The sequence below is a fragment of the Rhipicephalus microplus genome, chromosome 4 (genome assembly GCF_043290135.1).
Source record: "Rhipicephalus microplus isolate Deutch F79 chromosome 4, USDA_Rmic, whole genome shotgun sequence".
NCBI lineage: Eukaryota > Metazoa > Arthropoda > Arachnida > Ixodida > Ixodidae > Rhipicephalus > Rhipicephalus microplus.
In genome coordinates, this window is record NC_134703.1 from 168551903 (window position 1) to 168572137 (window position 20235).

The following is a 20235-nucleotide window of genomic DNA, read 5'->3' on the forward strand; positions in this document are numbered from 1 at the left end:
ATTTGCAATCAGCACTGCAGTGATGTGGAACAAGTACTATAAACACACTTGAAAAGTTTATAAAAAAACAGAGTATGGGTGTACGATGGATTAGCAGTGGTGGAAAACAAAAGCTTTAACTTTCAAGTGAGATTTTTTGTTACATGTGATGTGGAAACAATGCGTTGCATCACAGAGATGTTTGCACAACTAAAACAAAGCTCAAAACTAGGCTTGTGCGAATATTTGAATGCTCGGAATATTTGAACGAATAGTAGAGTATTCGAATTCGCTTCGATTTAAATTTAAATTATCGAATATTTAGAAGATTAGACGTGAACGAATAGGTGTATACTGAACTGCGTGCAACTGCCTGTAAAGATTGTTTCACTGCAGTATAGTAGTGCAAAGACGCGAAAGCATCTACTCAAAAAAATTTGCTTTGCTGCGAAGCCCCACTTTAAATTTAAAGGGGCCCTGCAACACTTCTCGAGCATGGTCAGCAAACGCTGCCGATCGGTAGTCGAGGCTACCGAGAACATGCGAGCTAAATATTATAGCACAGCATGTGACCTGGAATCCACAGTAAGTTCTAAAGGTCCGATAAAAATATTGCTCTCTTCTCTCGGCAAATGAGGCCACAATGTCAGAAATCACTCCTCAAAGCCACTGTACCAGCCATTGGCTGATTTGAGCATGAGGCGCTGGGACATTACTGGGCCTCTGCGGGTGGCTGCAGTAGGTCCCCGCATACGTGCACGATCGCACTGAAAAGCCGCATATTCAAAAAAAAAGAGAGAGAGAGAGAGAAAGAGTGCTCAAGGTCACGACATGCATGTGACGTATTTTTTTACACTATGCCATCTCTCCTGGCTTTGCTTCAAGCGCTTTCGTCGGGACGAGAAGGGAAAATGCACTTGAAGCATGTGTCAAATCTTTGCAACACCACTCATAGTGGACAGATACTAAAAAATTGTTGTGGCGGTTAATTCATAAGGTAATGAGCTTTTTTAAGTGAATCCATTTCTTAAAAAACTGTAGCAGAGTCCCTTTAATAAACATATTATCCTCTAATCGAGTGATCATCTTTTAAGCTTAAAAGCTTGTTTTGCCAGCTCATACACTCTTGATATAATGAATATTATTACATATTTTATAGGTTATCCCTTGCATCCTACTGAAAGCAAAACTCTGCTACTTCTCAAAGTTGTTTCGACTTTTGAATGAAAAAAAAAAAAGAAAGAAGAAAGCATAGAGGCCTTGTTCAAAAAAAAATATTGTGCAGGTTAGTTAGGTCATAATAAATATGCCCATTTTTCTTTATACATCATACTATATTCTATTCGAATTTGATTCGAAGTTATTCGGCCAAAATTACTGTTGGCTTCGAGTTCCCTTCGAACCTAAAATTCACTATTTGCACAAGCCTAATAAAAACAAACAAAAAATGAAGTTGTAAGAGCCTTTTTATATTGTTTAGGGCACGCCTCCAGCCTTTATAAAAACCTTGTCATGTGACAGATTGCAAATGCAAAATATGTTGGAGTATGTTTACATACACGTGTGCTATTTATAATAAACTCACAGTTAAAAGTCAGCGCTCCTCTTTCTCCCCTTGGTTTCATCTGCGGTACTACGCTGCTCCACAGTTGTTTTTTTTTTCCATAATGTGTTATTAACTACTATTCAGCCTCAAACAGTGATATAGTGAAGACAGGTTACTTCACGTACACATAGCAAACAAACAGGTCCTGTTAAAATAATTTTAATTAGCAAACATGCAATGTCAGATACATTACGACATTAAGTGGAACGTGACTGCTGAGCATCTACAGTAGACTCGCAGTAATTCAAACTCTGGTAATTCATACTTTCAATTATTGCAAACAAAATTCAATTTTCTGGTTGGCCCTCTATTCTTTCAATGTATTTAAAAGCCTCTTAGTTCAAACTCCATCATTTAGTCAATTCATTCTTCTTGCAGATCCATATCAAGAAATATCAGCTACTTTCGCACTACTGTTTAAAAACTTGTGTGCTTATATAATCCTAACAGTATAAAAATAAAAAATAAGCACCTGAGGCCTTCAAGGAAAAAGGCTTAGCAAGTAAACATATGTTAGAAATGAACCACACGCATGGTAAACCGTGATGCTCCTCAACTGGTATAGAGAGCGCTGAAGGCACACACCTATAGCAATGAAGCAGTTGGCAATTCACGATTTCTTTAAAAGGTCTGATCAGCAGTATATGGCCAATAAACTTGTGGACTTTACACCTCTGCTTTTTGTTCACTGCGTGCAGTTAGGGCTTCAAAACACCAAATTAAATTTTAAATATGATAAATTCAGTGCCTAATCATAATGTGTGGTGCCACCTCACTCAGAGTCATCTATCTGAGAACTTCTGATAATTCAAACTTCTTGATAATTCAAACAAAATTCAGAGGTCCCTTCGAGTTTGAATTAACACGAATCGACTGTCTGATTATTAGCACACAATTTTGCCAACAACACACTTTTGCAGATGTTGCACACGTAATACCATTTTGAATTTTTTTAGTTAACATCATGTTATTGCAAAGATAGAAGATTTGGCATGTTGGTAAAGCATCACTGTAGACTGTACAGTAATGCCCGACACTCAACAGGACACAAGAAAGATACACACACACAACAGTGCACCAACTTTCGACAATGAATTTTATTTATTTTATTTGCTTACAGATTACCTACATCGTCATATAAGCATTACATAGGGGGGAACAAAAACAATCAGTATATAGGAATGTGCAGCAAAATATATGAACACATACAAAAAATCACCATCATTTTAGTATAAGAACATAAATATGGATCACGAAATATATTTTCAATACACATAGTACATACATATTGCAAGAACGATTTCACGGCATAGAAAAAAAGAAATCATTATGTTATAGTTACTAAGTAGTCCGTTGAAGAGTTATCTCTTATTGTTTTTGGAAAGAATGAGTAGAAAGAAGTGTTGCATCTGCATTTAAAGGTAGATATATTTTTGCTATTAGTATCACAGTGAGTGGATGCGTAGGGGGTTGAACAAGGGAGCTAAGGTGATTGATTCCTGTGTTAGAGTGATATATCTGGTGTAACAGTTTAAGCCTGTCTATTTCTGTATACGTACACGTAGCAGATCCCATTCCCAAAGTAGCCTTCATTTGTGAAACGCTGGCGTAGAAGCTATAATTCTTTAAAGCAAACCTTGCTGCTTGGTTCTGAAGTTTTTCTATTTTATTTATGAGTTATTCTTCTGGGGGACCCATACTATGCAGGCGTAATCAAATATATACCTGACCTGCAAAAAATATGAAGTTCCCTTGATTTCGCACATCGCCTGTTTGAAAATTTGTTATGTTGTAACGAACATTTATTGACTGTTTAAAACCACACGCATGGCCGATATGCGGGTAGACAAAAATCACACCACTTACGAAGGCGCCCGCCCCCACACGCTCAGGGTTGCCAGGGCATTATGTCCATTCACGTCAACATTGATGCCAGTCACCCCCCCCCCCACTTACACGCAAACTTCCCCTAAAAGTCTAATCGATTTGGAGGTCGGCGAGAGCACTGCGGTCAGTTTTTCACAACTGGTGGGTGCTGCTGTGGTAGCCCTTCTGCTGGAGCTGAAGTATTTGACACCGGTTCTTCTCGCTGCCATTAGGGGAACAATTTCTCTGGTGGGTCTTAATTTGATTCCGCCTTAGAACTTATTGGGTCTGCTGTGTGCCTCCGGCGTATCTGATCCAGATGTCGTCTAAGAATTCCTTTTCGAAATTTCACTAGCAAAAGGCGATTTCCTTTTACTTCAACCACCACTCCCGGTAGCCACGGTTCACCAGTACTAAGGTTTTTACAGAAGGCTAGGTCACCTTTCGGGTAGCGACTTCCCTTTCCTGGCAATGACACTTTTGTGACTCTTATGATCAAACCTTGCTTGGATCTTGGTGTGAACAAAAGCATTAGTTCTGCTGGTGAACGTGTCTTTTGCCTCCGATGGTGTTCTGCGGTGAATGTGCAACCACCTGGCCAATCTTGTGGTAAAGCTTCCCCCGGTCATATGTTTCAGACCTTCTTTCATGAAACGTACCGCTCTTTTGGCCAAACCATTTGATTGTAGCTTGTAAGGTGCCGTACAAATGTGCCATATGCAATTTCGTCGTACAATGTCTTGGAATTCGATTCTGGTGAATGAAGTTCCATTGTCTGTCACCAGGCATACAGGCAGGCCAAAATGCATGAACACAGTTCGTAAGTGTTCTACTGTCGCGATTGCCGTAGTTGTTGGAGTTGGAATGGCTGTCTACAATCACCAGGATCATCTTGCCTTCTACTGGGCCTGCATAGTCAATATGGATGCGAGTCTATGGCTGCATTGTGGCTGGCCAGCTCAAAGGTTCCTTAGATACAGGCATTGCTGCTACTTGTTGACAAACACTGGATTCATGCAAGAGTTCTTCCACCGCCGACCCTATGCCAGGCCCTGCCAGGGCTTTTGCAGAGTTGATTCCGACATGTGCGTCATGTAGTTCTAGCAGGAATGCCCTCCTTGCTTGCTAAGCAATCATCACACGATCACCGTGACAAATCAGTCTATTGTCCACAGAGAGTTCCTATCATAGCCACCAAAAAAGTTGCTACTTGCTATCTTTAACCTTCTTTAGCCATCCTTGTTCAATTTGGTGGCGAACTTCCACTAACACAAGGTCTTTTTTGGTCAGCTCCACAAGTTGCTGACGTGACAGTGGGCTGCTGTCCAGAAGACTTGTTGACAGTACTTGGTCACTCTGACAGTTTGTGTTTTCAGCTTCTTCTGCAGGAAGTCTACTGAGGTCATCGGCATTTCCATACTTCTGCCACGGTTTACTGATGCGCTCCCTGGATAAGACCCCATCTCTGAATTCTGGCTTCTGCCACTGCAGGTACTGCCTTGGTTTCTTTAAATAACCCCACCAATAGCTCATGATCTGTTTTCCAAACAAACAAGCAACCTAGCAGGTAGTCCCTGAACTTCGCGACTGCAAAAACAAGTCCCAAGGCTTCCTGTTCAAGTTGAGAGTAGTTTCTTTCTGCGTTCGTGAACGTTCTTGAGCGAAACGCAATGGGCCGTTCCACCCCATCAATGACATGTGAAAGTACTGCTCCCACTGCTTCGGGTGACTTGTCACATTCCAAGATGACTTTCTTGTTTGGGTCAAAGTGCTCCAGTAGATTTGAACTTTGCAGTGCTTGCTTGATGGCCCTGAATGCAGCCATTTCTTCTTGGCCCCATTTCCAGTTTGAGTCTTTTCTAAAGAGTTTACGGAGTGGAGAAAGCATAGTGGACATATTTGGTAAGAAACTCTGATAGTAAGATATGAGGCCCAAAAATTAACAAAGTTCCTGGACCCTGTGTAGCTCAGGTGCTTTCATGATGGCCTCCATTTTCTTTTCACAGGAGTGCAGACCTTCTCTGTCTATTCAGTGCCCCAGATAGTTCCCTCCTTCTTCACCAAAAATGCATTTATCCTCTCTGAGCTTAATACCATTTTCACGGAGAGCTGAGAACACCTTCCCTAGGGTTGTGCCAAACTCATGCTGATGTTCAGCCACCAAAATGTCATCCAGGAACACCTGAGTGCCTGGAATGTCCTCGAGCACTGCCTCGATTTTCCTCTGAAAAATTGCAGGTCCTGATGATATTTCATAAGGCAAACGATTGTACGAAAACAGTCCCTTGTGAGTATTTAGCACTGCTGCCTTCTTCGACACTTCATCTAACGGCACATAGCAGTATGCTTCCCGTAAGTCCAGTTTCCTGAACCAATAGCCATCTTTCAAATTGGTGAACATGTCCTCCACCTTAGGCAGTGGGTACTGGTCTACTTCGCATGCTGAGTTCAAAGTGACCTTCAAGTTACCACACAACCTCAAACTGCCATCCCTTTTGAGCACTGGTAGCACTGGGGTGGCCCATTCACTGTGGGTGACCAGTGATAAGATGCCTTTTTCACAGCCGGTCCAACCCCCTAGCTACTTTGTCATGTATGGCATAAGGTAGGGAGTGTACTTTGAAAAATTTCGGGTTTACCTCTCTCTTCAAGTTTATGTGCGCTGGTGGCCCCTTCATCAACCCCGTACGAGGCTTGAACAAGTCACTGAATTTCCTCCACAGCTTTGTCACTGTTTCCTGAGCGGAACTGTCCACCTGCACAAAGGTGACGCTGTTCGGTCCAAGAATGCTCAGTTTCTGAATGATGTCGCGACCACAGAGGGATGAGCCGGAACACTTTGTCACATAAAGCTACCCTTCCGTTTCACCGGTTGGGTTGTTCACCACCAGCTTCAAAATTCCCAGTAGAGGCAGTTTCCCAGTGTAACAATATAGAGTTTTGTCTGTTGGCTCCAACTTTGTCCAAGAATGTGCCTTACACCTATAGCTCTCTTCTGCAATCACGCACACAGGGCATCCGGTGTCCACTTAAATTTGGAGCTCTACTACACCCCAGTTGAGTGTGGTAGTGTACGCAGTGTTACGCGTGTCCTTCGGGCTCTGAACAGTGGACAGATAGAAGCTTTCGGGTTCTTCTTCAACCACCATGTTCAACTGAAACTTGCCTTTATGGCCTGGGGTCTTGTTCCCGAAGCACTGGCTTGCTAAATGTCCACGCTTGTTGCGCTTAAAACACGTTATGTTCTTGCGTGGGCATTCCAACGGCGAATGACTTTTCTTGCCACAAAGAATGCATGAGAACTTCTTGCCCAGTGGCCGGCTGGCTTTCTGGTTACCGTGATGCTTCTTCTGCTCCAAAACGTTCACGCCGGTCGCCACCATAGTGACTGGCGTGTCGCTTGATCTCAGCAGGCGACTTGCATTCGAGATGCTAACTCCGCAACCAGGGGGGTGTCCAGCACGTCTTTCAAGGTCAAACTATGAGGTTTAGCAAGCAGTAGCCACTGTACCCCCTTTTCACGGAGTCTGATGACAAAACGGTCACGAAAATTCCTTTCCAGGGCCTCTCCGAACCCACAGCGGTCGGTAATCTTTTGCAGTTTCGCTAGGAAGTCGGCCACACATTCTCCGCTGTTTTGCACCAGGATCTGGAATCTGAAAGTTTTGTAGATCTCCGATGGCTCGGGACTGAGGTATTGCATCAGGACACGAATGATAGGATCATACGTTTCATTCGGCTTGTTCAGCGCCAATAAGCTCCGCAAACGAGCGTAGGTCTCGGGTTTTAGGACGAAGATTAGGATCGACCTTTTTTTTTAAAATTTGAAGTCACGTCGTTAGCTTCTAAGAATGCCTCTAGCCTTTCGACATAGTTGATCCAAGATTCCGAAGTTTCCTCGAACAGCAGTGGCGCCGCGATCAATGGTGGTGCCTGAGCAGCCTGAGCCATTGTAAGCAACCACCCTCTCCGTGCTCAGTCCCCACCTTGTTTCGAGCTGCAGGTTGCTCCCCGTTGCGTTGGCAAAATGCTTGGAGTCTATCCCATGCTCATCACCAAGTTTGTTACGTTGTAACAAACATTTATTGACTGTTTAAAACCGCACGCATGGCGGATACATGGGTAGACAAAAACCACACCATCTACGAAGGCGCGCGCCCCCAAACGCTCAGGGTTGCCAGGCGTCAATGTTGACGTGAGTGGAGAGTCCACTCACGTCAACATTGACGCCTGTCACCACAAAATTCTTGTGAATAAAGTAAAACAACCTACTAGTTTTTGCTATGGCCATGTCAATGTGTTTGTTCGATGTAAACAATCCAGTGAAATAATAAACACCAAGATACTTATAATCGCCGTGCATGCTGATAAGTACACCTTAGATGTTATATTGATGATGTGACTTGGATATATTCCTGGAGAAGCTCATGTTGCAACAATGTTTAATATTTAAATTAATTTTCCATTTTTTACACCAGTACGCTATGTGATCTAGGTCAGTTTGCAAAATGCGAGTATCAGATTCAGTTGTCATTTCTCTGCATATGACACAGTCATCAGCAAATAGTTTTATGGGAGATGTAATGTTTCCAACTAAGTTCCAACAACTTACAGAGGTTAAGAACAGTAAGGGTCCTAAAACAGCCCCTTGGGGAACACCTGAAGTTACTGCTATGGACGATGATTATACAATATTTAAGACAACAGACTAGATTCTACCATTCAAGTAATTTTGTATCCACGTTTGAAAATTTTTATTTATGGCCAATGCAGCAAGCCTTACATCCAAGAGCAAAAGTGACAAATGCTTTTGGAAATCCAAAAGAACCTCATCTACATAACTTGTTGTCAATGGCTTTGAATATAAAATGCTGAAATTCTATTGTGTGTTACAGGAATAACCTTTTTAGAAAATGCACTGGGATGAATAAAGAAAGCATCTGAATGAAGAAATTTGAATTTTTTGCGTAACATGTAAAATGTGTTCAAATATTTTGCAACATGCCGACATTCTCCAAGTTTTTTCATGTCCAGATTTAGAAATGGGTGTAAAGTCTGCTGTTTTCCAATTTTGGGGAATGAAACCAGTTTCAACGGAGAGTTTATAGATGATACTAAAATATGGAGCGATAATGTCATGACATTATTTGAGTGTGGCGACATTTGACATTATCACATCACGATATGAGTGTCATGACATTCCCTTTTAAACAAAAAAAAGCGGACAAAAGTGGACAAAAAGCAAGCGAGATTTTTCTTGTTTGATTATCATTACTCACTCTTTCCCCCCTCATGTTTCTATATTTATTCCACCAAAAAGTGAATAACTTCATTGTCAAAAGCTACTGCTGCTTCCATGTGTCGCACTTCAGCACACAAGGCTCAATTTCTGACCACAGTAGCTGCATTTAGACAAAGACGAAATCCAAGCACAGCCATGTTATTCGGATTTGTGTGCACATTGAAGCCCCGTATGTGGTCAAAATTAATCTGTAGTCTTCCACTGCAATGCCCGCATCATCATATCGTAGTTTTGCATACAAGCGCTTATAAATAAATAAATCAATCAACCAGGGTGAAACTCACTTGGCTGGCAGTTGATAGAGGTAACCCCGACCCTTGTCACTCCACACACATACACGATCAGCAGAGATGAAGTCCCCTCCCATCCACCGCTCACCCGGCCGGTTGTCCGTCGAGCAAAGCAGCGCAAAGTCGTACGCATCATAGATCTGACCAGACAGAGAGGATGCCAATGATGTGGTCAGTAATGAATCTATGCCCCAAACACTTACAGTACGTCATTATATATTATGATATGCAATTAAAGAAAATAGCCACTAGTGTTAAAGACACATTTAATTATTACATTTTTGTTAACTCTTTTACCGTTCGCCGTTGGACTCTGCCCAACAACACAACACAGCCACGGTCTGTGGTTGAGCGCTGTTGGACAAGTTCTTTCACAGTTGATTCACACACACACATGCTTTCTCACTAAATCAGGCACCATCCGTAAATGTATGAGCATGCCTATTGGACTTGAGCTTTGATTTTCTCACTTTCAGACCAGAACGCATGAATTGTGGCAGATTGTTTCAAACCGCAAAGGGCTAAACCAGTGGAACCTAGGTGTTTAAAACAAGCAGATTTTAAAGATGTCAATGACTTTCCTACTCAGCAAGTAGTTTTTAGTGTATTAGGAAATATGCGTGTTTTATATGGCCTAGTTAGGAATTCAATCAATGAAGGGAATATTTTGGGGCTCATTTTTTTTGTTTCAAATAATTTTAATGAGAACTAGCAGATAATGAAGCCATGGAAGGTATAGAGGTGCTTTAATTGTGCCCTTTTAAGTGTATTGTAGTAATTGTGATATAGATGTGAAGAAAGTGGAGCAGATGAAAAGTCAATTTGTCACCAACAGGGACTGGACCTACAACCTTCATCTAATTTGTAATTCAGGGCTTAATAAAATGCTAGTTGTTTTCAAGACAGACTGGCATATCAAAGAAATTTCGAATGACGTGTTTCTCAAGTGCTGCAAGACAAAGTCCTAGACCGATTCCTATCAATGCTGTAGTGCCAAATATCTTGAACTGATGGATGAGGTTAAACTGAATGGAAACTCTGGTAATGATAAATGCAATAAAGAGTTCCATGGAAACTCGTCTAATCAGGAATGCCCACTGTCATTTCCTTGAAATCTTGATCTCATTCATCTCTGCCTGGTACGTTGCCAAATTATCGTGATAAATTGTGCCCAGAGCACCGTACGGGAGCAGTCCTTTAGTTTAAAGTTCTTTTTGTATTTTGCTGGCATCTTTTACCTTAGAGAGTAATGGTAATTGCACAGAAAATGCAGGGTATGCTTTCTATCTTTAAGAACCCACTTTCCTGCCACTGCCAGCTATTGTCAACCAAAAAAGAATTATTTTTGTAATGGGATGCTTCCGATGCATCTTCCTATTGCAGCTCATAGTATAACAAAGATCTGTAAGGAAGTATGATACACAACATCACAATAACACCTGTGCTTTTCTTTGCGATACTACTATGTAGCTAGTTCTCTTTATTTAAATTTTGAAGAAAGAGTAAACAGTTTGTACAGAATAAAATGTGAATGCAGCATAGATTACATGAGCCCAGATTGCAAAGATACTTGTGTGAGATGACAACTATAGACAGGTGAGCCTGACTGGCAATTCTTTGAATTAAACTCAACACTATTAAGTTTTCTTTTCAGAAGTTATGCAGCTATTCAAGTGTGTCACGCATTGTACACCACTTGACGATGCACTAGTTTTAGAACTAATTTCAGTTATTGTTGCTCCAGTTCTAGGATGTACTGGTGCTGAACAGGCTGGAGGCAGTAAATGGCAAAATGTGAGATGGTGAAGACATGGCCACACTAACCATTAAGAGCGAGGGTTAACCCTTGGTATTATCGCGGATGACTTTCAGGCACAGCGCTGAAAAAGTTTTCAAGAAGAAAAAAAAAGAAATCGATGCTCTTACATGCCAGCATTTGGCCGTCACCACGAGTATAGTGCGCTGGTTGTAGGCACAGCATGCCAGGCACAGGGCATTCAGGCATTTGAGGGTCATCGACTCCCCCTCATACAGTGGGCTGGAAGACTGTAGTGACAAGACAAAATCAACTTGTAGTCGTAGAATTTCAAGCTGTTTAACTATTAACAGTTGTTCAGCTCTTAACACAACTAGTATTACAGTCAGACCTCGATAAAAACGAACATGAATATAATGAATTACCACTTACAACAAAGTAAGTGAAAAAGTGTTTTGTCATAGATATAGTGTAACGAACATTCGTTTATGAAATATTTTTTTATATAAAGAAGTATTTTCGTGACAGCTGTGACTGTTATAATGAAGTTTGAGTGCTAGCATTATTTGTTGAAAGCACGAGCATCAATACCAAAATAAAAGTAATAATTATGCTACAGAAATACTAGCAGCTGGGATGACTTCAAGAGATGGAAAAAGGGCCTAGTGAAGACCTATACAAAACAAATTTTTTCATGTAAGTGATTATTTGTTCTCAATTACATCTTTGGACAGGTCTGTAAGTTAAATGATATTCTTCTTACTTGGTTACTGTTTTGAAATGAGAGCGCACTACTTAGACAAGGGAGGTGCCTTCTGAGTGGTCCGCGTTTAAGTAGTGCACTCTCATTTCAAAACAGTCAGGTATCATCAACTCGCCCAATCAACCATATTGACAAATTACTTAGTTACACTCGTTATGCTCAATCACATACACTTTCAAGCAATAATTACATATTATTGATTACTTTATCAAAAAGAAGGTATAACAGTTGACGCATTTTTGAACACTTGAATTTGGTGGTAAATAAAGTACAATGCCTGCTGCCACTGCACCAGCAGCATTGCGGTTTCATGTGTTATGACAGGCAGAAATGATCATTCAACATTTATCTTTTCATCTTGATGCTCTACGAAATGTTAGTGTTGGCTAATTGAATTCATTTAGCAATGGCAATGGCCACATCAATTTTCAGTGGCCCCATAAGGAGCATCTTTGCCTAGCTATACACAGTAAATATTGTGATGACGTGGGATCGATGAACACACAAAGAACCACAAACAAATACAGTTTGATCGATCACAGAAAAGAACTGGAACGTTGTCTTGGTCTCTGCACTCAGTCAAGAACACTCGCGCTTCTTCATTGTTGCCGCCACTGGCACATGCGCACGGCATTATTCCCCCCTTAAAAAAATATCGCCCCAATGTTAAACGTGCAGGAAACGAGGTAAAAACAAAACTGTACAGTTATTCACTGAAAGTATGGCTTCATCCAAAGCACATGGACAATTTCTGGTGAATGTCTGCGGCGCTTCAAACACGAATGCCATCTGGAACAACCTCGTAGTTGACGTCACTGATGCGTCACAGAACCATGTAGGGAGCATCGTCGCACAGCTTTTTGGAGTGCACCCGCCGACACATAGGTCTCCCGACCTATACTCTATCACCCACATTCTATGTGACCAGTCTGTGCCGGAGGTTGTAATGTTTGGCATTGTCATCTTGTTCTTCAATGATTCCCAACCTGGCGAGCTTTCTGGCCTCTTCTGCTTGCTGTGTAAGCTCTTGAGTGTCGGTCACACTGCCATCCTTTTCATAAAAGGGCATCGAGTCTAACGTTGCCATAACTTCACGTCTGTAAACGAGACTGAAGGGTGCCTTTTGAGTAGTCTGACGCATGCGAATGTGACATAGGGAATGATTTGGTCTCAGTTTTTGTGCTCTACATCTACATGCATGCTTATCATATCAGCCAGGGTCTTCTTCGGACGTTCGCTCAACCCGTTGGTCTGGGGATGATACGCCGATGTCTTCCTGTGAGCTGTACCACTTAGTCGAAAAACGGTGTCCAAAAGCTCAGCCATGAACACATACCTTTGTCGGTGATGACTACTGCGGGAGCACCATGTCTTAAAACGATGGCTTTGATGAAAAATCGCGCCGCTTCAGCCGCCATTGCCCATGGCAGAGTGCCTGTGTCCGCATATCAGGTTAGGTAATCTGTGGTGACAATTATCCACCTGCTTCTAGTGGCAGACGTTGGGAAGGGACGCAGAAAATTAATGCCAGTTTGTGTAAATGGTGTCGTCGGCACTTGGACAGGCTTCAGCAGGCTGGCAAGCTTGATGGATGGTGGCTTGCGACACTGGCAATTGAGACATATAACAATGCTGATTGTTGGCCTAGTTGGTACTTACTTAATGACATGCTTTGGTCGCAAATAACACAAGCACAAAGTAAAGGAAGGCGCTTGTCAGTGTGTGTTCCTTTACTTTGTGTTTTTGTTATTTGCAGCTAAAGCATGTCATTAAATGAGACATGCCAGCACGTAAGTTTTGACAACCCTGGCAAGTCTCGGCCAGTAATAGTTTTGACTAATCTTTGCCGATGTTCTTGTGTTGCCCAAGTGACCAACGGTAGATTCATTGTGGCATGCTTGCAGTACCTCAGGTCCATAGCGATGAAGGAACGACAAGCAAGTAGCTGCTGCCGGCAGGTGAAAAGTTCTTCTTATAAAAAAACATCATTAGTATGACACCAGCCTTCTCGCAAATAACTTCGGTGCGCTATTTGTTCATCCATTTAGGTAATTTATGAGTGGTAGCAGTTCAGCCTCGTCCTGCTGCTGTTAAGAAAAGACAGCAGTATCCATGATTCCCGAAAAGGCTGTGTTGTTGTCGTTGTCCTGGGCTGTCATCTCAACAGGAGATCGAGAAAGGTGTGTCATTTCCCCGACTTGTAGGCAACAGTGACGTAAAATTCTTGAAGCCGACCACTGTAGTGTGCAAGATGGCCAGATGGATTTTTCAAGTTGACTAACCAATAGAGCGAGTGGTGATCACTGATAATGATGAATGACCGATCGTACAAAGGCTCTCTCTCTCAGTGGTAGATAACATCAGACTAATGTCAACAGGTGTCAGTGTAGTGATAATAGATGCTGCCAGCTCTTCCACTAATTGGCAATCTTCTATTTTAGCAAGTTCGTCGAAACAGACAATAGTTGTGCCTCTAGCAATGTGTCGGTTTTCCTTGCTGAAAATTGTCAACAAGAGTTCAGCGCATCCATCAATAACATTGATGACAGCCCCAGCAACAAAAATGCCACAAGTGAATGCGAACTCCTTAGTGTTTTTAGCGACGCCAGTACCGTTTTGCAAGATGTCGCAGTGCAGGGATACGAGGGAGGAACACCGTGGTGGCAGTATCATGCAGTCACCGGCAATACAGAAGGGAGGTGGCTGGTGTTCCTCATAAGTAATAGTGTTCGAGCTTATAGTGAACGTTACGCTTCTGTCGCAAATGTTAATCACAGCCTTGTATTCGCGCAGCCTCGTATTCGCGCAAGAAATCCTTTCTCAATATAAGCTATTTATAGCACTCATGAAGAATGACAAGGGTAGCTACAAAGATGGAACCAGCGATTAAGAGACGGGACGTGCATTTTCCAACCGGTGTCATTTACTGACAAATTGACCTCCTGCAGTTCTTATATTGGGTCCGTGCCATGGCATCGTCAACTTCCTTGGTCTGTTTGCAAGCTGTATACTTATTATAAGCCAGTGTCTACAAGAGCTGTCATTTGGTAGCTGTCAATGCGAACGACGAGGTCAGCACTGATAATGTCGGTTACGTCGGCAGTTGTCTGATTCGTCGGATTAATCCTTTCTGTCATCGTCTTTGGCATCAGTGCTCCGAGCTGTCGTTAATAACGGGGGCTGTTTGGAATTTCGATTATTGGCAACCTCCCCCCCTAAGGTCACTGCATATAGTTTCCCTGTTGCAGGCTATGAGACCTGCCCCTGGTCACGTCGGCAAAACTCTGATGATTAAGTGAACTGCCACGAGCAGGAGATGGAGAGTGTGATCCGGCTGTCACTGGGTTCTGTGGCAGTGTGTTCACAGGAGCGGCGTTGTACGTGTGCCGACTATCATACGTAGTGTAATCAGGGTAGCGAGGAAATCTCAAATACTGAGCATCGCAATAACGGCAAACTTTGTAGACGTGCCACACTTCGCCACAATAAAAGCATATCGGTCGACAGTCAGCAGTACGCCACAAATGGGTTTTGCGACACTAGTATGTCAGCGGGGACTCCGTATTGAAGCACTCAGCTAATGTGTTTAGTGGATTTCTCACAAGCACAGCAAACAGTTGCTCCTTCACACCTCACATGAGATACCGTAATTTCTTATCTTTTGGCATCTCGGGCTTTGCCCTGCGGAAAAGACTGGTCATGTCCTCAGTGAATATAGCAACGCTCTCGCTTGGTTTTTGTATTTGAGCTTCCAAGAGACGTTGCGCCTTTCTGCTGAGACTAGTGAAGATGTCAAGCAGCTGGTTGCAGAAGTCGTTCTACTAGCCAAGCTTCATTCCTGGTTAGTGTACCACGTCTGGGTATTGTCTTTCAGGTAGAAGTACGCATTCGTAAGCTTGCTTTCTAAGGTGGCCCACTGGTTGTACTTCGCACAGCGTTCGAACTGGTCCAGCCAGTCTTGGGTGTCTTCAAAGGTCTCACCATGAAAACAATTAGGAATGATGGGATTCTGAAGTGTTATGTAAGATGCAGCTGCAGTGGCCATGGTGGCTGAAGGAGGCAAGCGATTTCTGGCACTTTCTCGCAGGGGATTGAGCACGGGCGCTAGGCTTAGCAGACGGTGACTGAAACGGTGGACCTATGTGTCCACGTGTAGTAGCAATTCCGGGCATAGACTGTCAGCTCCGCGAAGGAGTGCCGAGCATGAATACTACACAGCACATCCACCAGTGTGACGACGCGAGATCAATGAGCACACAAAGAACACCACACAAATACACTTTATCGATCACAAGAAAAGACTACAATGTCCTCTTCATCACTGCGCTTTGCCAAGGACACTCGCGCTGCTTTGTTGTAGCCGCCACTGGCACATATGTGCGGCAATATACAGCACTGCAACATTGTTTGGCCAAGATGAAAGCTACTGTGGCAACGTAATTACAAGTTTGCATGGGAGGTCTGTTTGTATGCACTTTGCAGAGGCCCTTCGGATGTGGATATGACTAGTTTGCGTCGTGAGCACACTAAGACGAATGAATTCATTTTTTCTGAGTGCTCGATTTTTTTTTTTAATGCTTGCATGGCTTCTGGGCAAGTCCAAAAAATTTAATGCTGACTACTTTATTGCACAGCTTTTCGGTACATGGTTGATCGTGTGCCTTTTTAATCTCAGGAACCAGTTAACACAAGTGAGCCTATGTCAAATTTTTCATGGGGGAGAAAAGTAAAACCTCGTTAATTCGAAGTCACTGCGACCATGAAAAATCTTCGAATTAAGCCGATTCTCGCATTAACAGGACATACAAAAAGTGGGATGCAAGGAACTTACAATTATTCAAAGTAATCAGGGCTGATCATTTACTGTGCCGCTTAGTTTGCGGCTCCGAAGGTTATGTTTTCCTGCAATACCTGGTCTTAATTTTGCCGCAAACACGGAGGAACCATAACCCTCGCTGCTGCCACAAAGAAAAAAAAAAACGCAGGCCTGATCAACTGAAATGCATGCTTGCGGAAAACAAGACATGCTTCACTGAACTGCAGTAATGACAAGCGGGCAGCATATTGCCTGCTCCTGGCTGTGGCAGCTTGCCATGATGCCACCATTCGCCAATTCTTTCTGGTAAAATGAAGAATTTAATAATGGCCAGTGTGATTAAATTTGTTATATGTTTTGGCTGAAAAGAATGACCACTGAAGCTTTCAAGCTTAGTTTTCGAAGTAGGCGTTGGAAGCAAGAGCTCTGCCAGCAGTGCAAGTCCACAATTTGCTGGAGCAACCGGCATTCGAAGGTTCGCGTACATCTCGAATTCTACCAACCTATCTTGTACTAAATTTCTTTACAATCCCAGAAATAATAGAAAAATCACAACGCGCTGACGTAGCGAGAAACATGCAATATGCTGCCCGCGCTCCACTGCTGTGTTGCAGTGAAGCATGCCTTCTTTCCCGCAAGTGCACATTTTGATCAACCATAAAACCGTTTTTTTTTTTTTTTTTTTCACTGGAAGTAGGAAGGCTGGAGTGCCTAAACTGCCACTTATTAGAATCACTATGTTGCATCCCCTTGTGGTTCTTAAGAGCAGTTGTTTCCGCCTATTTCTGGCGAAATTGGGATAGGGAATCGGCACATGACACATAAAGTTTTCAATTAACTGGACTGGTGCTGACCTCCGCTTCAAACTATCCGCTTAGACTTACATTGTGAAATCTGGGACTACGAAAATATTTCAAATTAAGCAAGATTTCAAAATAACCGAGTTCAAATTAATGCGGCTTTACTGAATGTCCACTCGATGCTATTAATTCCAATTACACATGGGAGCTATTGAATGTAAAGTCATTCTTTATGACTGTCAACTGGTTTTCTGAAGTAAGTCTGCACTAGTTGTACCACACACACCATGCTATGCATAGGTAAAAATGCATCAGATAAGTTTAGGACCACGATGAAATCAATTTCCTTTCTGAATAACAGAAACGTTACTTAACACTTTTAGGAACCGTTTGTTTTGCATGCTGAAGTTTCTAGCAATTTTGTTCATTTCTTTTATTGCTGGCCATCATTCCTGAAGAATTAAGACATTGATTGCAACAAACCTTGTAATTCTCTGGCGACAGTGTCCAGACCTTGGCCATGCCACAAGCAGAGATGGCTACGACGACATCATCTGCACAAAGTGTTGAACAAACAGAAAAAAAAAAAACTGGAATATCTGCGTTAGTTATGTTAAGCGCTACTTTCCATAAGTAGCCATAAGACATAACTCTGATTAAGGTATGAGGCCAAGTGAAAAAAGCGAATTTTTTTTCCATATGCCGCGTTTTCATTTTTCATTATGCTCATGCACAATTTATTGCCCATCATTTTGCTGCACAACACTTCTGTCTACACAGCTTTTTTCAAAAGATACAAGCAAAAATGTTGCACCACCCATTTACTATGGAACCTAAACTGGAAAATGCCAGATATGTGTGGATGATAACATTAGCATGATATGTAATATGATATGTAATCATATCAAGTGTGGACATGTCAGAATTCTTTGAAAGAATTGTCAACACATCACTTTTAATCACATGAAAGTCATAAAACATTTACTAGGAGAACGCATAAAGCAGTACATGGGTGGTTCACGCTCAATGACATGCATGTGAGCCTGTAAGCCATCGAATTTGCTTTTTTTGATGATGTGTGGCACTTCAATAGGTATTGAAAACCGAAGCACATTTGATAATGTTAAGCGAATTCAAATCAGGCCTGACCCTTACACTGGAAAAGCATACCTCACAAATAATGAGTACCACAGCGCTAAAGTGCCTCGTCATGGCACCGACACTGCAAGACAAGCTGGAAATTGAAGAGTAGCTGCTCGAGAAAAGGCACATAGATGAAAGGTCCACAATAGAATTGGCTATGAATTTTCATAATTTTAACCCCCTAATCCTCTTGTGTCAACACTGCACCTGTTACAAGTCTTTTTTTGTTACTTCTCTCGGGACTTGTGATTCCGGTATTTTTACGCATACGAACTGTGATAACTTTTTTGCTAATAAACATTTTTGATTAAAACTTTCAACACTTTCTTATCACATTAGTAGGTGTGCAATGAACTTCTGTGAGCAAGATCGTGCCACAAGATTTAATATGGCTGTCTGTTATACGAAGGTATGGTGGTTAGAGGAGGAGGTGTGAGTATTGGCGCCCCGGCGACGCAGCATTTTTCCAGGACAATGCACCACAGGCTCTCAATGTTGGCATCAGCACCCCCACATCAGCGCTGTTCATCTTTTCACCACCAAAATTAAATGGCAAAGAGTTGATTGTCTGCACAGATGGCTGAGGAACGCGTTTGTCCAGATGCACAATGAACACACACTCGCGCTGCTCATGCAATCTGTACGTACACACAGGCGCGCCATGTCGCGGCAACTGATCAAACGCACTCGCCGCCTTACGCATTCGCTCCAGCGCTGTTTATGCAGTTCAAGTGCGAAAACTCCCGCAACAATGACGTGCCACTTGTCGGCATCATGAAAATCTGCCACACCGGCATGCACGGTGCAGCCTCGGCGATGCTGACACCTTCCTCTCTAGCCACCATAACGAAGGTGCCCCTAGCACTAGTCCTTAATTTTATGGTTATTTAATTACTATGTTTTTATTATTCATGAGATCTCATTCGTATCGATTCATCGAACATGCCAAGGCTTCATTTCTAACTGGAGTTAGAAGTGTTCGCGCAAGGCATACTTTTATTAAATTTTTAATTATGAAAAATTAATGAAACATATGACTTGCTTTATAATGCTCACATGTTCCTTAAAAATGTGCTTTATATTGCAGACTAATAACCTTCAATGGTTACTCATTTTTAACAAAATTTTCTGTCACTTGACCTCATATCTTGAATAATTGCTTAAACGTTTCTTGAAATGAATTTCTCTCCTTTGCAACACATTGGAATGGGTTCAATGCCTTTTGAGGAATTCATTATTGAGTAATATTTTTAAAGAGAAAGACAGTAGGAAAAGGGATGTAAAAAGAACACATTCAATTTGCTTACTGTATTCCTAAACAAAAATTTCTCTTCATCTTGCGTGGCAAATGACCTGCCTAATGCGTCTTTGTCATTCTTACTTAATGACCACACACACATCAATGTTACAATGGGCATCATGATCACTGCAACACCGCCTGTGACGTTACATAACAAAAAAGAAAGGAATGGTTCATGTAACCAACTACGGTCAAACTTGAGAGATGCGGCAACCATGATGAAAGTGCCTGGGGACAGCATGCCTGGATGGATGGATGGATATGGCTGTACCTTTTAGATCGGGCATGATTAGCGCTACCAAGCCGTAATACTTAATAAACCAAAAACTATATTTTTTTTCCTTTAAATAGTGAGGTTGGGGATTCGTACTTTGCAGTGAAGGGTTTAAATTTCACTCATGCCTTGACTTTAGCCACGAACCAGGTAACCTCCTTCTAGTTAATTCTACCAGCTTAACGTCTATTTTGCTCTCCCTGTCCCTAAACCCCAGTGCTTTGAAAAACTCTGCGCCATCATCCTGAACAATAGGGTGAAGCCGTTTACAGAACATTATCAAGTGTTCGACAATTTCTTCTTCCTCTCCACACGCACTGCATATCGTGTCTACCCCTTC

At 42.2% G+C, this 20235-nt stretch overlaps 1 protein-coding gene across 2 annotated transcripts in view; it reads right to left on the reverse strand.

Moving 5' to 3' along the window:
• Rbcn-3B (WD repeat-containing protein Rbcn-3B) overlaps positions 1 to 20235 on the reverse strand; it is a 169444-nt gene that overhangs the window by 120345 nt on the left and 28864 nt on the right. For both annotated transcript variants that reach the window (XM_037423573.2, XM_037423571.2), the window contains exons 6-8: positions 17662 to 17732; positions 10970 to 11089; positions 9038 to 9183 (exon numbers count right to left, since the gene is read on the reverse strand). In XM_037423573.2, coding sequence (XP_037279470.1) covers positions 9038 to 9183; positions 10970 to 11089; positions 17662 to 17732 — 337 coding nt within the window. The remainder of the gene's footprint in view (positions 1 to 9037; positions 9184 to 10969; positions 11090 to 17661; positions 17733 to 20235) is intronic.